General features: G+C 37.6%; 1 protein-coding gene across 2 annotated transcripts; it reads left to right on the top strand.

Moving 5' to 3' along the window:
- Positions 1-1,876: 1,876 nt before the first annotated feature.
- On the top strand, positions 1,877-16,916 carry LOC103968650 (la-related protein 1B). Of its 2 annotated transcripts, none has more exons than XM_018821096.2 (6): positions 1,877-2,444; positions 2,572-3,124; positions 3,220-3,370; positions 3,457-3,547; positions 9,602-9,673; positions 16,128-16,916. In XM_018821096.2, exons 1-6 carry the CDS (start codon positions 2,010-2,012, stop codon positions 16,242-16,244), a joined length of 1,419 nt encoding a protein of 472 aa, XP_018676641.2. In that variant the 5' UTR covers positions 1,877-2,009; the 3' UTR covers positions 16,245-16,916. The 2 variants fall into 2 exon arrangements, with proteins under 2 accessions (XP_018676641.2, XP_064995045.1); XM_065138973.1 differs by having other exon boundaries at positions 3,457-3,551.
- The last annotated feature ends 474 nt before the right edge of the window (positions 16,917-17,390 follow it).

Below are 17,390 nucleotides of genomic sequence, written 5' to 3'. Positions count from 1 at the left end.
TGCAATAGTTTTTCTCCCTCAAAAATCACAGCCATCACACCCCGTAATTTGATTTAGGATTAGATTAGGAGAGAAGATGAGTCGTGAGCTGTTAAAGCCTACTATGAGTTGAACCTATGGGCTATCAGCCCAACACATAAAAGGTCCCTATAAACTTGGTTAAATATAATCTCTCATGCAAAATAAGCTTTTATGTAAGATACAATTACTCTTAACTGTTTTTCGAATATCTACAATTACTCTACAATGAAAGTTGTGCTGTATTCTTTATGATTATTATTTAATCTTAGTAAATTACAATAGTACTTTTTAGAAAACTTTATAATTCTAAAACTTTCAATTCCATCACAAGCTGCCATCATCCATCTTAACTAGAAACTATACATCAGATTTTTATCTTATAACTTATAGTTACAATATGTTTGATCTCAATTTTTTTTTGCATAAAATACTCTTTCAATGTTTTTGAAATTTCTCCATATCTTGAAGTACCTGTAGAAAGTTCACATTGGATTAGATATCCTTAAATATCAATATTAGACTACTTATTATAAATTTATATCATTAAAAAACCTTATGTATGATTTATATATGACAAATGAAAAAAATCCTTTTGAGGCAACTTCATCATTTTCAACATAAGGAATCATGATATTAGGCTACTATATTCAATCAACATTCCTTTAATATTATTATCATACATATCCTCCCTTAAAATAATTCACTCACTAATGACATCAAATTAAGTACAAATATCATGATCAATGTCATCTTCAACCTCTTATTCTTTCTTCATCCTATTCATTTTCTAACACCACCACTTTTATCATCTTCATTGAATTATTCAAATCTAGGCTTTGATTATTATCATGTGAGCTACCTGACACTTCACTTTCACATAACCTTAATGTTTTACCTAAAGTATGATTATCGTTATCATCAATGACCCAAAAAATTCTTCAGGAAGAGGACAAATTAATTTTTCACTATGAGATCATCCCTGTTATAGTTCTACAATAACAATGAGATCATTAAAATGCAATAATGATCATCCCTATAATGAGATCATTGGAGTTCAATCCTCTTCTTTAGAAAGAGGATCGTCTCAACAATGACATCATTAGAACAAAATAACAACGACAAAGATATAATCTTTAATAAAAAAAATATACATTACAGTTTTAATTACATTAAACATAAAATATAGCATACCATTTTAATCATTTTATATTATATTTTATAAAACAAAAAAAAGTGATTAGCATAGTGTAAGTCAAATTTTTTTTCACTTTGAAATCAATAAATCATATTCAAGGACTAATAAAACGGTAATTTACTGCCCAAGTCAACCAAAGAACATTTGTAATGTTACTATATTCATCAAAACTCTACATTATTTTATACATCTTAACAAAGGAGCAACCACAAGGAGGTATATATATATATATATATATATATATATACTTACATGAGAAATATGGTGAAGGCTAAGGACGAGAAAGTCAAGTAGATTTCTTTTATCTCTAAATCAAGCAAAAAAAAAAAATCACATCTCAAATCCAGTAAGATATATTATATTCATTAATTTGATAACCATAAACCTCGAACCCTTTCTGAACGGAACGAAAAAGTCAGTACAAAACTAAATGGATTTATGTGAGCTGGTCGTCAATTGGCCACTGTTTGAGCGAGAAAATGAAGCAGTCAAATATATATATATAACTAAAACGGTAAAGTAGGGAAAAAACAAATGTTCGACAAAAACCCAACAGGAGAACGTTTTACGCAAAACAATAAAATGTCAGGGACTTTTTCGAAGAAATCGCTCACCTATATAAAGTGATCTCAAACAGAGAAGGGGAGATGCACGCAGGACTCCGTGCAAAGGAGAATCCCTCTCTTTCTTCGGGTACTCCGTGGAATCTTTGGAACGAAGACGACCCGATCCCGTCTCCTTGCCCTCCTGAGTCCGATCGCCGAAGCTACCTCGATCGCGGTAACCCTAGCTCATGGCCTCCTTCCCCTCCACTAACGCCGCCGGCTCCGATCCCTCGTCTGGCGCCCTTTCCCCACGCGCCGCGCGCCACCCCTGGACTCACGTCGTTGGCGGTGATCCTGAGGCTTCTGCCACCGTCCCGCCTTCCCCAACCTTCACGCCGCTCCCGCCGCCGGCCGCGGTGATCCCCTCCGCCGTGTCCTCCGATCGATTCCCCCAGAAGCCGCCGCCGGAGGACGTGGTTGCATCGTCGACATCGGAAGCCACCGCCGGAGTGAAGAAACCGGTCTGGAAGCGGCCACCCAATGGCTCGATCCACAAGGGCGCTGCCGTGATGGGTGGTGCCGCCTCCTGGCCCGCCCTCGCGGAATCCGCCAAGGCCGCTTCCAAATCTCAGCCTTCCGATGCTTTGAGAATCCTTTCAGATGGACCAGTCCCTGTGCCCTCGGTGAGATTTCCCGATTTGGTAAAAAAGAATCCGATAACTTTTTGATTGAAAAGATCTATATGTAATGATTTAAACCTTGAATGCTATTCTAGTTAATCTTTGGTAATGATTCTGTATTGTCACCTAGGGGCTTCTTGTTTCAAATTCTTCACCTGAGCCAAACCCAAGTCCAACTTCAACCCTAAACTATGTGACACCTGAACGCCAGAAATCAATGAAACGTAGCGGCAGCAGTGGCGGTGGTAGCAGTGGTATATCCGCCGAAGGTGGGATGCCGTTGCTCTCACCACCACCGACTTCAGGACCTATGCCTAAGAGGAACCTGGATAAGCAGGCTCCCATGGAACTCTCACCTCTGGACCAAACTACCAAGAACACCACCAATTGGGACCATGGTTCCAGGGGAGGTGGGTTGGGATCACAGGCCCATGGTAGTGGCGATCACCATAGAGGCTATGGTCGCAATCGGAAGTTGAACAATGGTGGTGGTGCTGGGTCTCACCAGAACAACTCTGGCAAGCGCTATGATGGATATCATAGGAATGCTGGTGGCAGAGATGTCCACATTCAGCAACAGGGTGCCCGGCCCCACCTCCGGTTACCTGTGCCGCCTGTGGCAGCCCCATTCCTCAGCCTTCCTCTGCAAGTCCAACCTTTTGGGAACCCCATGCTATATCCTGGTGAGTTCCATGGTATCAATGGATAATCTGAAGTATTTTTGTTCTACTGCTGGTATGTTTCATTTGTATTGGCAATGTTCTTAATTTGCCTTCAGATATGCCTTCTCCTATCTTTTATGTTGCCACTCAGCCACCTCCCGGGGTTGTGCCCTTTGTTCCTCATCCGTCAATTCCTCCTGCAATGTTTGTCCCAGCAATCAATCCACAGCGTGCAAGTTTGTTGAATCAGATAGATTACTATTTCAGGCAAATATCTGGTTCACAATTTAGTGATTATTTTAACATAATTCAAGGCTTGCTTAAGTGACAACATTTTATTTTGCTTTTTTCAGCTCTAATAATTTGTGTAAAGATGTTTATTTGCGGCAGAACATGGACGAGCAAGGATGGGTTCCCATATCCTTGATTGCTGGATTCCCTAGAGTGAGTGAGTTATAATTGCAACAACTAATATTTCCTTTTCTCTATTGCTAGTTTGAGTTCATTCGAATATCCTTTTGAACTTTGCTTAGTATCACCCTTTGTTTGTGTTTTTGTAGACAGTGGTTTTTCCATCTGAATGTTGAGCATGATATATTATTGAACTTTCTCCATTAGTTATTGAAGAACAGGGAATTCTTGTCTGCTTGATTGTGATGAATACTTCTATATTGATAAATAGCAATGATAACAATTAAGCATTTTTGTCGTAATCCATTACATTGTTCTATTTGCTTTTTCTGGAACTGGTATCTTTGGTTGGAAGGAGAAGGCTGTGTACAAGGACCTCTCCAGACCACATATCGATAGGAGTCTTGTGCACTAGGGCACTCTTTATATTGGTCTATTAATTGTCTGTACTATTAACTAGTCATTCTTGCAACACATCATATACATTCATCTAATACGTGAATCATTTGAGCAACTTGCTTTTGGATTTAAGAATCTCTTGAAAATGGAACATGTAGACAAGATTCGGTTGTCACTTGTTGATATATAGGTTCTAATACACACGAATTGGGCTTTTTGGGAAGAATGCAGTTCCCCACTTCATCCATGGCAAGTTTACTCTCCATTCTTTGTCATGTTCAATGATTTGGTGTGGGCATTTTGCTTCTTCAGCAAAAATTGTACCTTCAGTGGTCCCTTAAGTATTTCTGTGAAATTCTTCATATAGAGAAGTTCAAAATTTGAGCTAAAAAGGATTAGCATGAAACAATTGTTTCGGACAATTTCTCTTGTTATATAAGTGAAAATTTTTACTCTTAATCTGTAAAATGGAACAGATATATTTGTTACCAATGAATCTAAGCATTTACATCCATATCCAATTATAGTCAAACACCTTTTCCTGTGGATCACAATTCATAATATTAGTTGTTTCAAGGCTGTTTTGTGCTTACATTATACTTTGGTGTTTTGTGATACATATCCACTGTTGTTTCAGTTGTGGTTCAGTTGTATTTTGTGGATCCTGTAGTACTATAAAGTCTTCCAGGGATGATTATTCTAACTTTTTTGCTGGAATTGAGATCAACCGGTTCTAACATGTTCTTGTAAGGAATGTTATCCTTCATTTATTTTTTCTTAAAAAATTGGGTGACACAGATAGACAAATATACCTGGGGCTAGCCATAGGCTATTAACAATACCATAAAATATTGATCATATGGAGTAAAAAGATTTATGTGCAACCAGATAGCAGCAATCACTTGGAAGTATTATGATCTGATCTGTTGGAACTTGTGATATGATAATTCTGTTTAATAAAAAATATAGCTTTTGCATCAGTTATGACATAATGGCTGCCATCATTACTCCATCTAATTGCACTCAACTTTGAAGACTTATTCAATTTTTATTTTGTCTTGTGGCTAAAATCTGTTACAAGTTCAGATTTTACCCTTGTGGATTATAACTCATTACAATAGGATTTTTCGCGGTATCACATAAAATGAATGTAGATAGTTTATCATGTTGATGAAAACTTAAGGGACGAAGAGATGATCATGCAAGTATTATGATCTGATCTGTATCACATATGGAGTGCAAAAATTTATGTGCAACTAGATAGCAGCAATCACTTGGAACTATTATGATCTGTTCTGTTGGAACTTATGATATGATAATTCTGTTTAATAAAAAATATAGCTTTTGCATCAGTTATGACACAATGGCTGCCATCATTACACCATCTAATTGATCTCAACTTTGGACAAAGATATGATGATGCAAGTGATCATAATGACCTGAACATACAGTATATCTTATACAAAAGAAATGAAAACCTGTCTTTTACTTATCAGGATTAGTTGTCATTCATAAATATATTAAAGAATGTGGTTCAAGACAAGGAAGGTCGTTTCATGTACTGGACCCATCGTTGGTTGGACCTGAACATATCGGTACATCAATGCGTATCAATGTCTTGAGTAGGAAGAAGGAGAAGAGGAAGGAGTGGCGGAGGAAGAGGAGGCAGGAAGGCGGAGGAGGAAGGAAGAGGAAGGAGGAAGAGGAGGTGGTGGAGGAGAGGAGGAAGAAAGAGGAAGGGAGAAGAGAAGGCGATGGAGGATGATGAGGAAGAATAAGATGAGGAAGTGATAGAGGAGGAAGAGGAGGAGAAGAAGGAAGTGTACCGGGGAGGTATATGGAGTGGTGAGCAACAGCGATGAGTAGGTAAGAGGCATCGAACAATAGTGGCTTAGGAGTGATTCTATGCTCCCCACATACAGAGAAGAGGACTCACATTCGTGAGCCCTATTCAAACCAAGGATTGTGTTTCAAACGAGCAATGATACCGGTCTGGGTGTGAATTGGCATGCGAGTACCCCCATTTTGGGTGATTTGCTCCGACCCATTAAAATGTATTTTCCCTATCCCATTTAAACATTTTTAACGTGAGCCCTCTTCTCTCGAATGCGAGCGCATGTCACCTTGTAGAATGTGAGCCCTCTTTGCTCAAATTGGAGAGCGAGGCGACACGCCTCGTTTATCGCTCACCGGGCTCCATGGATAGGTATGCCTTCTCTTTTCTTCCTCTTCCTCCAACGCATACTCTCCTTCCTCCTCTTTCTCCACCACCTCCTCTTCTTCCTTACTCTTCCTCCTTCCTCTTTCTCAACCATCTCCTCTTCTTCACTCCTCTTCCTTTTACATCTTCCTTCCTCCTTCCTCTTCCTCCACCGCCCCTTCCTCTTCTCCTTTTTCTTCTTCTTTGAAACACTGGTACATATTGGTGTATCATGTATCTATACATCGATATCAACTAGTAATATTGGTCCAACCAAATCATCAAAATGAGTACAATATCCAAAACGATGATCCTTGAATCAAACACTAAGTTCTTTTATAATCTTTCTAATGATCAGACCGAACTACCCAAAATGAGGGTGGTCCGGAACCAAAATGGTGATCCATGAACCACACACTTCAAGTTTTTCTTAAAATTTTCTAATGGTTGGATACTTGGATTGGACTACTTTAAACGAGGGTGGTCCACGTACCTGTCCATGGTATGTATTGCTCATTTCATACCAGTTGGTGACAGGGAGAACCTTGGTTCTAGATCCTATTTTTATACTTAGGAAGATTCAGTTGTTGATCCAGGAGGAATATTCATTAGCTGAAGTCCTAGTATCCATAGGTAGGGCATTTTTTCACTTGTTAGTGGGTCCAATCTGTATGATATACACTTGAGGCTTGTTTGTTAGGAACATTAAATTAATAAGCAGTTCAAATGAAGTTATGGTTTGATGGGGTTATTGATTTAGTTTTAAAATTAAATTTCAAAATACAAGATTATAGGAGATTATTGAAATAGATAGTTTAACCGCTAGGTAAGTCCAACTAAATGCTTCTATTTATTTCTGTGTTTCTTGAATCATTTAAGATTTGAGAGAGAGCATTGGTGTGATAACTTCAATATGTCTGACAAGCATTATCTTCATGGGCCATGGACTAGAGGCTAACATAAACATTGTTGCACCTTGTTATCTAGTAGTTCAATTTTAAAGGATGTTTTCTGAGCCACTGTATGTTGCAAGGCACTGTTTAGGTCTTCGAAGCAAGAATTTTAATTCTATTATTAATGACTTTGTAAGTAGTAAACAATCCTAATATGCTTAGGTCATGCTGGCTTGGAACCACTATTTAGAAACTTGTGGAGAAAGAATGAAGAAAAGATGTGGATAAAGAGTAGGGAATAAAATAAGTTTTTTTGCTGACCAGTAGGAATTACACCTTGGGTATATCTACAAGCCTCTGAGAGCTATTCTAGGAAACTACTAAGATTGTATAGTCAACATTCTAGGAGGTTTGATATCTAGCAACTCATTACTAAGGAAAGAGATAAAATTAGAATATCATACAATAAGCAAATAGCTAAAATTAGAATCCAAAAAATAAGGAAACAATATCAATCCTCTCCCTCAAACTGGTTGAAAGATGTTCTCCATCCCAGCTTGCCTAGAATAAATTGGAAAGTAGAGCTTAGAAACCCTTTAGTGGGAAAATCTGTAAGTCGATTGGAGTAACATAAGGAGTGCAAATCTCTCCACTTTTCATTTTTTCTTTAGTGAAGTATTGATCTATTTCCACTTGTTTAATTTGGTTATGGTGGACTAGATTATGAGCAGGTCTATTGTTGTCAAGTGCAACTTAGGCCTTTCCAGTTTTATCCCCAAATTTGAAAGAATCAATCATATCCTGCTCAACTCATATATACCTTGAGCCATTTTTTTGAATTCTGCCTCAGCACTTGATCTGGCAACTACATATTACTTCTTGCTTCAACATATAATAAGATTGCCTCCAACGAAAGTACAATATCCACTAGGGATCTTTGGCATGTGACAGGCCCAACCCATGCTGCATCAATATAAGTTTCCACTTGCACTTTCCCAATTTTCTCCATAGAATTCCTTTCCCAGAGCCTAAATTTAAGTACCTAAAATTTCCAGTATTCAGCTTCCATGTGCTTTACTCATGGTGCGTTCATAAATTGAGTAATTACACATATACAATTTCCTTACATGTATGAATAAGGTAAATTAGCCTTCGAACAAGTCCTTGGTGCCTTTCTTGGCTAGCAAGTTCTTTAGGGTCATCTCATAACTTGTGATTCGTGTCAATTACGCAATGTGCAGGTTTTCCACCTAGCATCCCTATCTCCTTGAGTAGATCCAGAGTATATCTGTGTTGGGACAAGAAATTTCCTTGTCTGGAATACACAACTTCTATTTCAGGGAATATTTCCTCAAATTCTTAATCTTAAATTCATTTGCTTGATGCTGCTTGAGCTTCTTAATCTCATCTTGTTCGGTCATAATGATGTCATCTGCATAGACAATTCACGCAGCCAATTTATTTGAGGTTTTCTATTCGTAAAGAGCGTGTGATCACCATGACTTTGTCTACATCTGAACATTATCACAACCTTTGTGAATCCATTGAACCATGCTCTAGGAAGTTGTTTAAGATTTTCTTATAGGACAATGATAGCATTTGTACCCTTTTGTGTGGATGAGTAGCCAAGAAAAACATATTGAACAGTTCTTGGTTTAAGTTCTGTTTGATGTTGACTGTGAACTCGAACAAAATAGACACACTCGAACATCTTAGAAGGTAGTCTACCATTCCTTTTTAAAGGTGGAATATTACTCAAATAATCCCGAGGAGTTTGCAATTATGGACTTTAGTGGGTAGATGAGTATCTTATTGATTAAATAAATGGCTATGGAAAATAGCTTCCCCGAGTAAGCTTTTTGCCTCTCATTTGGAAAAGTAAAGCTCTTGCAACGTCATGTGTCGGGTTTTGCTCTTAGCAGCTTCATTTTGTTAAGGACTATTTGTAGCTGATGACTGTTGAATGATCTATTATTTGTAACAAGAAAAGATTAACTCACTATTGAAATACTCCTTCCCATTATTTAAGCAGAGAAAATGAACATAAAATGAATTTTGGTACTGACTTCAAATTTGTTATTGAGAAGACAAACCCATGTCAATCTAGTGCGATCATCTATAAAATGAGACAAACCATCTAGCATCAGAAATATTAAAAATTCTGTATTTTCCACATACATTAGTATGAAGACATCTTATTTATTGGAAGGAAATTAGCTCAATGATGTTTTGCCATTTCACAGATTTCACAATGGAAAGATAATTTATTCAAATAAAAAGAACTTTTTTTGTATAATAGATAATGAAAGATGACGAAGCCTTTTGTGCCAAAAAATGAAATCAGATTCTTTAAATGAGCAGGTCATATCTGCCTGTAGTCTCAAGGTAGTAACTCCATACTCATCTTCCCTATAGCTTGGTATTGTGGTGAGAAGGTAAGAAAGTAAATGAATAATCTAGATCTCAGACCTTTTTCATGGATGTTTTATGGGCTTAGATCCGTTTCATTTTGCTTCTGGTTTCTCGATCTTCTTTCATTTCACTGCTGAAGTTTCCTCATGCTGTATGGAAAACTGCTCTTACAATGTTTTGCAGGTCAGGCAATTAACAAACAACATAGACTTTATACTGGAGACAGTTCGGTCATCAACTGAAGTGGAAGTACAGGTACCTTCTATAATTTTCAATTAACTCTTGCATTCAACTTTCATTGTCACACACTGTGTCTAAATGTTTTTTTTCCTTTTCCACTACATGAATTAAATGTGACATACTTTTCATGGCCATATAATCCAGAAATAAAACTAACTTTATTCAGTTCAAATTTTAAATGTATCATAAATAACAATGTTTGACAATAAGGAAGATCAAGCCCTAATGGTTCGTATCGAAAACTGCAAAATGCTAAATCGTCCATGTAGTGCTACTGAGTAGTAAATGATGAGTCTCTTTGCACTAGAGTTGGAACTGAAATATGAAGCTGCTCTAAAGAACAAAAACAATAGATTTTAGCAATGCAGAGCCCCTCAAAAAATGTAATAAGAACAGGAATATATCAGGAACAAATATCAGTAAGTTCTACAATAATATCGAATCACTCTATCATAATCTAAGTAGTCACAGGTCATACAATCTCATAAACCTTTAGCGTATGTTAGACATCAGATTGTGCACTCTCTTAGCTGATGAGGAGGCCCTACCTTATGGGATAGGCGTTATATTTTTTCAACCGATATAAAAGACAATCCATCTTGCGCTACCCCATTTGCTGATAGAGGGTGTTTTCCAAGGGAGGACATGTTCCTCTTGACATCTGATGGAGGAAACATTTGGACAGCTCGGTAAATTCCCAAAAGGAATTAATATACTAGCCTTTCTGACCAAATCAATATCAACAAAATTTCTCGTATTATATCGGGCACACTTATCATAACATGACATATGATCAAGGATTGAAATTTTGTACCATACCGGAGTTTCAAGATTTGCTCGGTACGATACGGTACTATTGTATACCAAGCGGTATATTTTGGTATACCGCTATATATATATATATATATATATATATATATATATATATATATATATAAGTAAAAAAAAATCTTTTTCTACGACGTCGCCTCTCTTCTCCTCATGTGGGGCGACATCGCCCAGAAAAACGAGGCGACGTCGCCTTTATACACACACACACACACACACACACACACACATATATATATATATATATATATATATATATATATATATATATATATATATATATATATATATATATATATATAAAGTAAAAAAATAAAATCTGCGACGTCACCTCTCTTCTCCCCACGACGCTGAGGATTCTTCTCTTGCGCGGATGGGAAGTCGTCGATAGACGAGGAGGGAGAGCGGTGTCGATCTCTAGGTTCTCCTCTTCTTCTCCCTTTTCTTTCTTCCCCTTCTCCCTCTTCTTTCTTCTCTCTTGGTCACCCCTCTTCTTTCTTCTCCCTTGGTCACCGCCCGATTTAGGGGCTATTTCCGCCTGATAACGGGGCGGAAACAGCCCCAATCGACGATACCGCCCGGTAGCGGGCAGTCTGTGTACTGGTCTGCTGGCGGACCGGTATGTATTGCCTGGTACGGGTGGTATTATTCAAAATTAAAAACCTTGCATATGATATACGTCTTAGGGTCTTAGGGTATAGTGTTATCATGGAAACTCATTTAAAACATATCAAGATCATTAATAAACCATCATACATCAATATCATGAGCAGTCATACCCTAATTAACAATCAATTAGCTTGAACCCTAACTGAATTGGTTCAGTTGTGTTGAACTGAACTCAATTCAGCTAGAACCTAACTGAATTGACATCAAATCTTCATAGAGCCGGTCTAGGTACACCCTAGAATGGTCTAACTGGACTTGATTGGCTCTAATTTGTGTCAAACACACTCGTACCGGTTTAAATCGGATTGGAATCATCTTAAACCGGTGTGAATGGGGCAAATCAGTTTTGTTCGATCAATTTTCAAGCTGCTAAAGGCTCACAAGGACCATAGGCCAATCTTAAATCTGTTACACAAAGGCCAACAAGCATTCTAGATTGAGCATAGAGTGTTGGAATAAACTCTGGGCCAAGTCATAGGAGCCTTGGACTAGGTCACATGCGTTGCACATTCCCATAAAGTGAGGTCTAGTTGAAAGGGCTTAGACTAGCCCGTTCCCAAGCCATTGGGCTTGGCCTTGGACCGATCCACATGGGCCATCACATGCCCTGCACATGCTCAAAGAGCAAAGTTGAAGGTTGGGCTAGAACTTGCTTGGACCTTAGATGGGGGCCGCCAACGTCGAGCCATGAGCAGTGGATCAAGTCTAGCCACACTTTGTAGAATCGATCCAAGTCGAGCGATGTTGCTTTTGGTTGGCCCATGAAATCATTGCCTATGCTAAGCCCTTAAGCCTCGTGGGAGTTTGGGTTGGGTTGACCAAGTCTGGTTGGTCAACTCAGGTGAAACCTGAATTCAACCAAATCCTCAAGCCAGTTGAATCAATCTATCTTATTTTACATGAAGCTTAAAATTTTGGAATAATGGTTCTAGACCCGCCAAAATTTATTAGAATAAAGACTTAGAATATGCAAAATTTTAAGAAATACAAGATTAAATAGTTAAAATAGACTTCCAAATAATTAAAATTAAAATTTATTTCTTATGAATTTAAAACCCTAATAATTTTATAATTCCTTATTTGAAATAGATAAATGATAAAAATTTAAACATAATTTAATAAAATAATTATGTATAATTTACTACATAAAATATAATAGAGAATAATTATTTTAATCAAAGAATATTTCGCCTAGATTAGTATGAAATGACCAATGTGTATTGGTACACAAACCACCCCTATTTTAGGTGGTTTGGTTTGCCAGTTTAAAACGAAAGATTCAGTCCAAGGATGATCCTAATCGTGTCTCGCGCACACCATGACATCGTCGCAAGACCATAGCACACATACTTTCCCTAATCGCGTCTTGCACACATAGGAGACATTGTGCTGTCATGGACTTAATTAAAATTGCCTAACTCATAAGACACTCTTATGTTATCCGTCCGCATAGTATCAGCCTAGACAACCTCGTGTAAGCCTCGGAGGACCTACAACAAAGAAATTTGAAAATTAAAATTTAAAGTATTTTGGAGGAGTCATCTCAGTTTCCATCGTACGACAAACTCAATGTTCTCAAGTAGGAATTGAGTTCACAACTCTCGCTTGAAGTCTTCCTATATATCCTCCTAGCATTGAACCTTGTTAAATCTCTTCCTATCGGGTGTGCTACCAAAGTTTTGCATTCCTATTCAGATATATGGTCGCTATCAAAACTCTATATTCTTTATAATTAGGCTTCGTTGCCTGAAAGTATTACTTTATGTCGAATAGAAAATTCTTAAGTTCCTTTGCGTCCCTAACACCCTAGTAGCAGTGCGGCTTCGGTGCCCTCAAGTTTTATGGCGGAGCAACGTGGGTGTATTTCCTTTTCGCATAAAGAGCTCTCATGAGCATTGTAATTCTTGTCGTGAGATCTACCACAACTTTTTGTAAATTCTATACAAACTCTTGGGTGTCTTCTATCAATCGGTTGACTCAAGACTCCATTATGCTGATTCGAGATCCTATATCCTCATGTGAGTTCTCTACCCCAAGGAGCCTTCGTTAGCCTTGATAGAATTCCTCTAGGCTTGCTTTGAGGATGTCGAGGTGGGTTTCCGTTATTACAAGCCTCTCCTTATGGTTCTATTTTCTTATAGTTGATATTTTGATTTGCGCTTCCTTAGCTCACGGAGAATTGCCAACTTCTCACTCGCCATTTTGGCTATTGCATTTCTCGAGTGGCTCCAATAGCTTAAGAGTGATTTTACATTTGTGGTCGCTTGGGGTAGTGGCCCTGCTTGAGCAATCTTGCTCGATTCATCATGGTGCTTCACCATGGCGAGAGTGCGAACCTTCATTTTTTTTTTAAATCACTTGCCCACTCTAAAACCAAATGTCGTAGACTTAGCTCGAATTGTCTAAGTCGTGAGACACCCTTATAATAGCCATTCGTAAGGGTGAGAAATTTAGTTTATATGTTATCTGAATAAATTTTATTAGTTAGAGATATTTTGCATATGTCATAAGTTGTCAAATGACAACATTTACTCAAGAATATGGAAGTTTATCAATCAATAATATCATCAAACAAAAGAAGATTATCCTTCAAATCGAATCGAGAATATTATCTTCTTCAAAAGAAGGAACAGATCGTATATTTGATTTGATACGATTGTAATTTTCTTTCTTTCTGTAATTTCCTTTTTATTCTTGTGCTTGAGCCTATAAAAAGGTGCTAGATCATTGTAATGCATCAATTAAAGATGAATCAATGAATCGTATTTTTTTCCTACCTTTTGTTTGAGTGGTGCGACTCAATGAATCATGTTTTTTTCCCACCTTAAGTGTGAGTTGTGAGAAGCCACAAGTTGCTTTTCCAGTGGAATGATTCTATCCAAGGTTCGTCGTACCGTACCGTACCGGCGTTTCGACCCGGGCTCGATACGGTATGGTACCGATGTTTCGGGCGGTACATCAGGGCGTACCGAACGGTACACCCTGGTGTACCGAATAATTTTATACTTTTTCATACTGTAGCAGTGCTACAGTATAGTACTGTAGCACTGTAGCGATCCGCGTACCGGTAACCTGTCGGACCGGTACGTACAGCCCGGTACGGGCAGTACGCTTCGGTATGGCAGACCTTGATTCTATCGTCCATGTGCAAGATATGCAACGATGCGAGGCCTTCATCCTGGGCGTTCACTCCTTGAGCTAGACGAGTCTGATAGTTATCTCGTTATGTTTTTCTATTATCTTTCAGTTACTAGCTTTCTATTCCTCTTTTTCTAGTTTGTCTATTATAAAAAGGAATTTTGCTATTTCTCATCCTACATCAGGGTCAGCCTAGAAGCAACCTCGTACAAATCCTGAAGGACCTACAAAAGATAAAGTTGAAAGTTGATTAGATTTAAGAAAAGGAGTAGCGTACAAGTCACGACATCTTGTGGGAATGTACAATAAACAAACAATTTAACAAACACTTGAAGTGCAAAGAGAAAAGGAGAAAACAAGGACTTTAGAAGGTCAAAAGACAATCACAAGTCCACTTTGTGTAAGGTAATTTATGCTTACTTTCTATACAAAGTTGTTTATCCAAACAAGCCTAACACTACTCCAAAGCCCCAATTAGCCTTGTGCCACCAGAGTGGTTTTAAGGGGTTGAGATGGCTAACACTACTACACAATAGCCAATATGCGAAAATGGAGCAAATTCATTTTTGTTTTGCCTAGTCTAGCAATCAACTACTACACACGTAGTGAACTACCCATGTTTACAAAAACCAAGCAAAAACATACAAAAACTAGGGAAAACTCAATGTCAAACAATTGTATAAGCAAACATAGGCGACAAATGGTCCTTTTAAGAAGGCATTACAGACCAATGATTCGTTTGTGATAGTGCGACCAAGCTACACACCACCAACGTGCACAATCATCAATTGAGTGTTCTTCTCTTTCTCTTTCTTTCTCTTCCTTATGTTATTCTTTGTCCCTGGCCACTTTTTCCTTTCTCTTTCTCCTCATTTTTTCTCCTCCTTTTACTCCACTATCCTTTCCTCTTCTCCTTCTTCCTTGTCTTCAAAACACTAGTACACGCTACATTGTGTGTCGGTACATCGGTTCCGACCAATACATATCAATCCGACTAGGGGCCAATACTCTGACAGACCATACGACAATCATTGATTTTAATCCAAAACTAGATTTTTTCATGATTAAATCATCCTTAGATCTCATATATTTAAATATAAAAACATCAATTAACTCATCTAGAATTCCAAAAAAATCATAATTAAATCTAATATGATTATATGATTTTCTAAACATTATAATTACGAAAATATTATAATAATTAAAAACAAAAAATTGGAGAATTACCTCTCTTGTAGATCGTGTATGTGCTCCACCTGGCAGACCAGATGCTTGATCTTCTATTGATGGAAGGGCGTCTATCTATCCTTATTTTGAGAAGGGATTCCTATTTGAATTAGGATCCTAATATTGAAGATTTTAATATTTTAATTAATTAATTAATTTGATCTATTTTGTTTCTTATCAACTTAAAGTGGAATCGAATTCCCCTTCAAAATTGACCTCCCATCTAAACCTACCCAAATGGGCATAAAATCACCTACTGTGATAGAAATCTGACTTATTTTTTAATTTGATTTATTCTGAATATTTAATCAGTGCTTACTTTCATACTACTATTGGAAATAAAAATTGATATCCTATCTGTGAATATTTCTATATCCTGGTTTTCTTTTTATTTTGTAATTATGAGCCACTCTTTTAGTAACGTAGGTGGACCTTAAGAATGGCAGATGTACATTGTAAAGATCATATTATGGTGTGGCTGCTCACTGGAATTCTTGCTTTTTGAACAAGAAAAATAGTGAAGAATCTTTCTGTATCATACTTGCATACACGGATTATGCAGATGCAGCTGTGATTTCTCATCTTTTCCATCACATGCTTATCGCAGGGTGAGAAAATAAGAAAGCGTAATGACTGGATGAATTGGGTTCTGCCACCAAGTAACAATCAATTTGCTAATATTTCCCTTCAATCTCCAGCAACAATGAAATCTGACAATCTGTGAGTGCGCATGCAAGCAGTTGGACTAGAGGGGACTGCTGACCGGAGTGGCATGAATGTACCAAATGTTAGTGAGGTATTATTACTCAGTAGATCAGCATATAGGAACCAGAGTCACGACTTTACAAGTGGCCATCAATCAAAAATGGGATAATATGGAGTAAGACATTTGATACAGATTCAGATTGGGTCAAATCTGATGGAAGTTTCTTCAGGAGTGACATGCGATGAGGTACATACACTCCACAAATCGAGGAGTGACTTGCAAAATTACTAATTGTCTGTAGGGCATGCCAGAGTTTGAAAGTATCATCTCAGGCTGAAGAGAAAAAAAGACATTCGAAAAGAAGTTAAAGAATTGAGAGGAGAAAGGGAAACAAAAGAAGCTACATTTAAGGGGTGGTCCCATACATGCACAGACGGAGCAGACGGTGAATTACTCTACTGTTCCTCAGTTATTTTTGCTTGTGAAACATTTCTTTCTCGAAGAGGATCTGAAGTATTCTCAATTCTGAGCTCCGAGGATGGAAGTACGTAGTTCGGAGCTCCTGAGTTGCTTATTTTACTTTCCCAATTTGTTTATTTTCTCCATTGGAAAGAAAGATATTACTCTTCTTTGTTATTCATAAGATTTTGCCACATAAATTCTCAGCACGTCTGAGACCAAGACACCGTATTTCTGATTCTTATAGAGCTGTTCGTTGCCTGGTGGATATGGTTCATGGAATCCGTTGATGACGGTAGTTTCAGATGCCATGACCATTAGCGCTAGTGCTAGTGCATGCTGGTAAGTATGTGTTACACTTGATATTTGTTACATATCAATATCACATTTATCAATATATGTCACAATTGTTTGAGTTGCTCACAAAAGAATTCATGTTTATTGTATGGTTTTTGCATATAAAAAAATTTAAAATAAGTCTAGCAGAGCAGAGCAAAACCTTAACCCATAAAACCAGTAAAGTATCAAACGGATCCAAGTTTCTAAAAATGAGATGATGTTGTAACGATTTGAAGAGATAACAAATGAAAGATATCACGCCAACTTAAGGTTCGAGTGGATCAAATATATGCGGTACAGCCACGTGCACAATGGTTACATCTACAGTGACCTTCAAACGGCAAAAGCCAAGATCATCAGTAATTT

The sequence above is a fragment of the Musa acuminata genome, chromosome BXJ3-2 (assembly GCF_036884655.1).
Source record: "Musa acuminata AAA Group cultivar baxijiao chromosome BXJ3-2, Cavendish_Baxijiao_AAA, whole genome shotgun sequence".
In the NCBI taxonomy this organism is placed as follows: Eukaryota; Viridiplantae; Streptophyta; class Magnoliopsida; order Zingiberales; family Musaceae; genus Musa; species Musa acuminata.
The sequence above is the reverse complement of the archived record's forward strand: the minus strand, read 5'-3'. Positions and strand labels throughout refer to the sequence as shown.

Excerpts from the sequence above, each read along its gene's own strand:
- LOC103968650 (XM_018821096.2), top strand. The coding sequence starts at position 2,010 with ATGGCCTCCTTCCCCTCCACTAACGCCGCCGGCTCCGATCCCTCGTCT. Across the intron at positions 3,371-3,456 it reads CAGATAGATTACTATTTCAG|CTCTAATAATTTGTGTAAAG; the intron begins GCAAATATCTGG and ends TGCTTTTTTCAG. Across the intron at positions 3,548-9,601 it reads TGATTGCTGGATTCCCTAGA|GTCAGGCAATTAACAAACAA; the intron begins GTGAGTGAGTTA and ends AATGTTTTGCAG.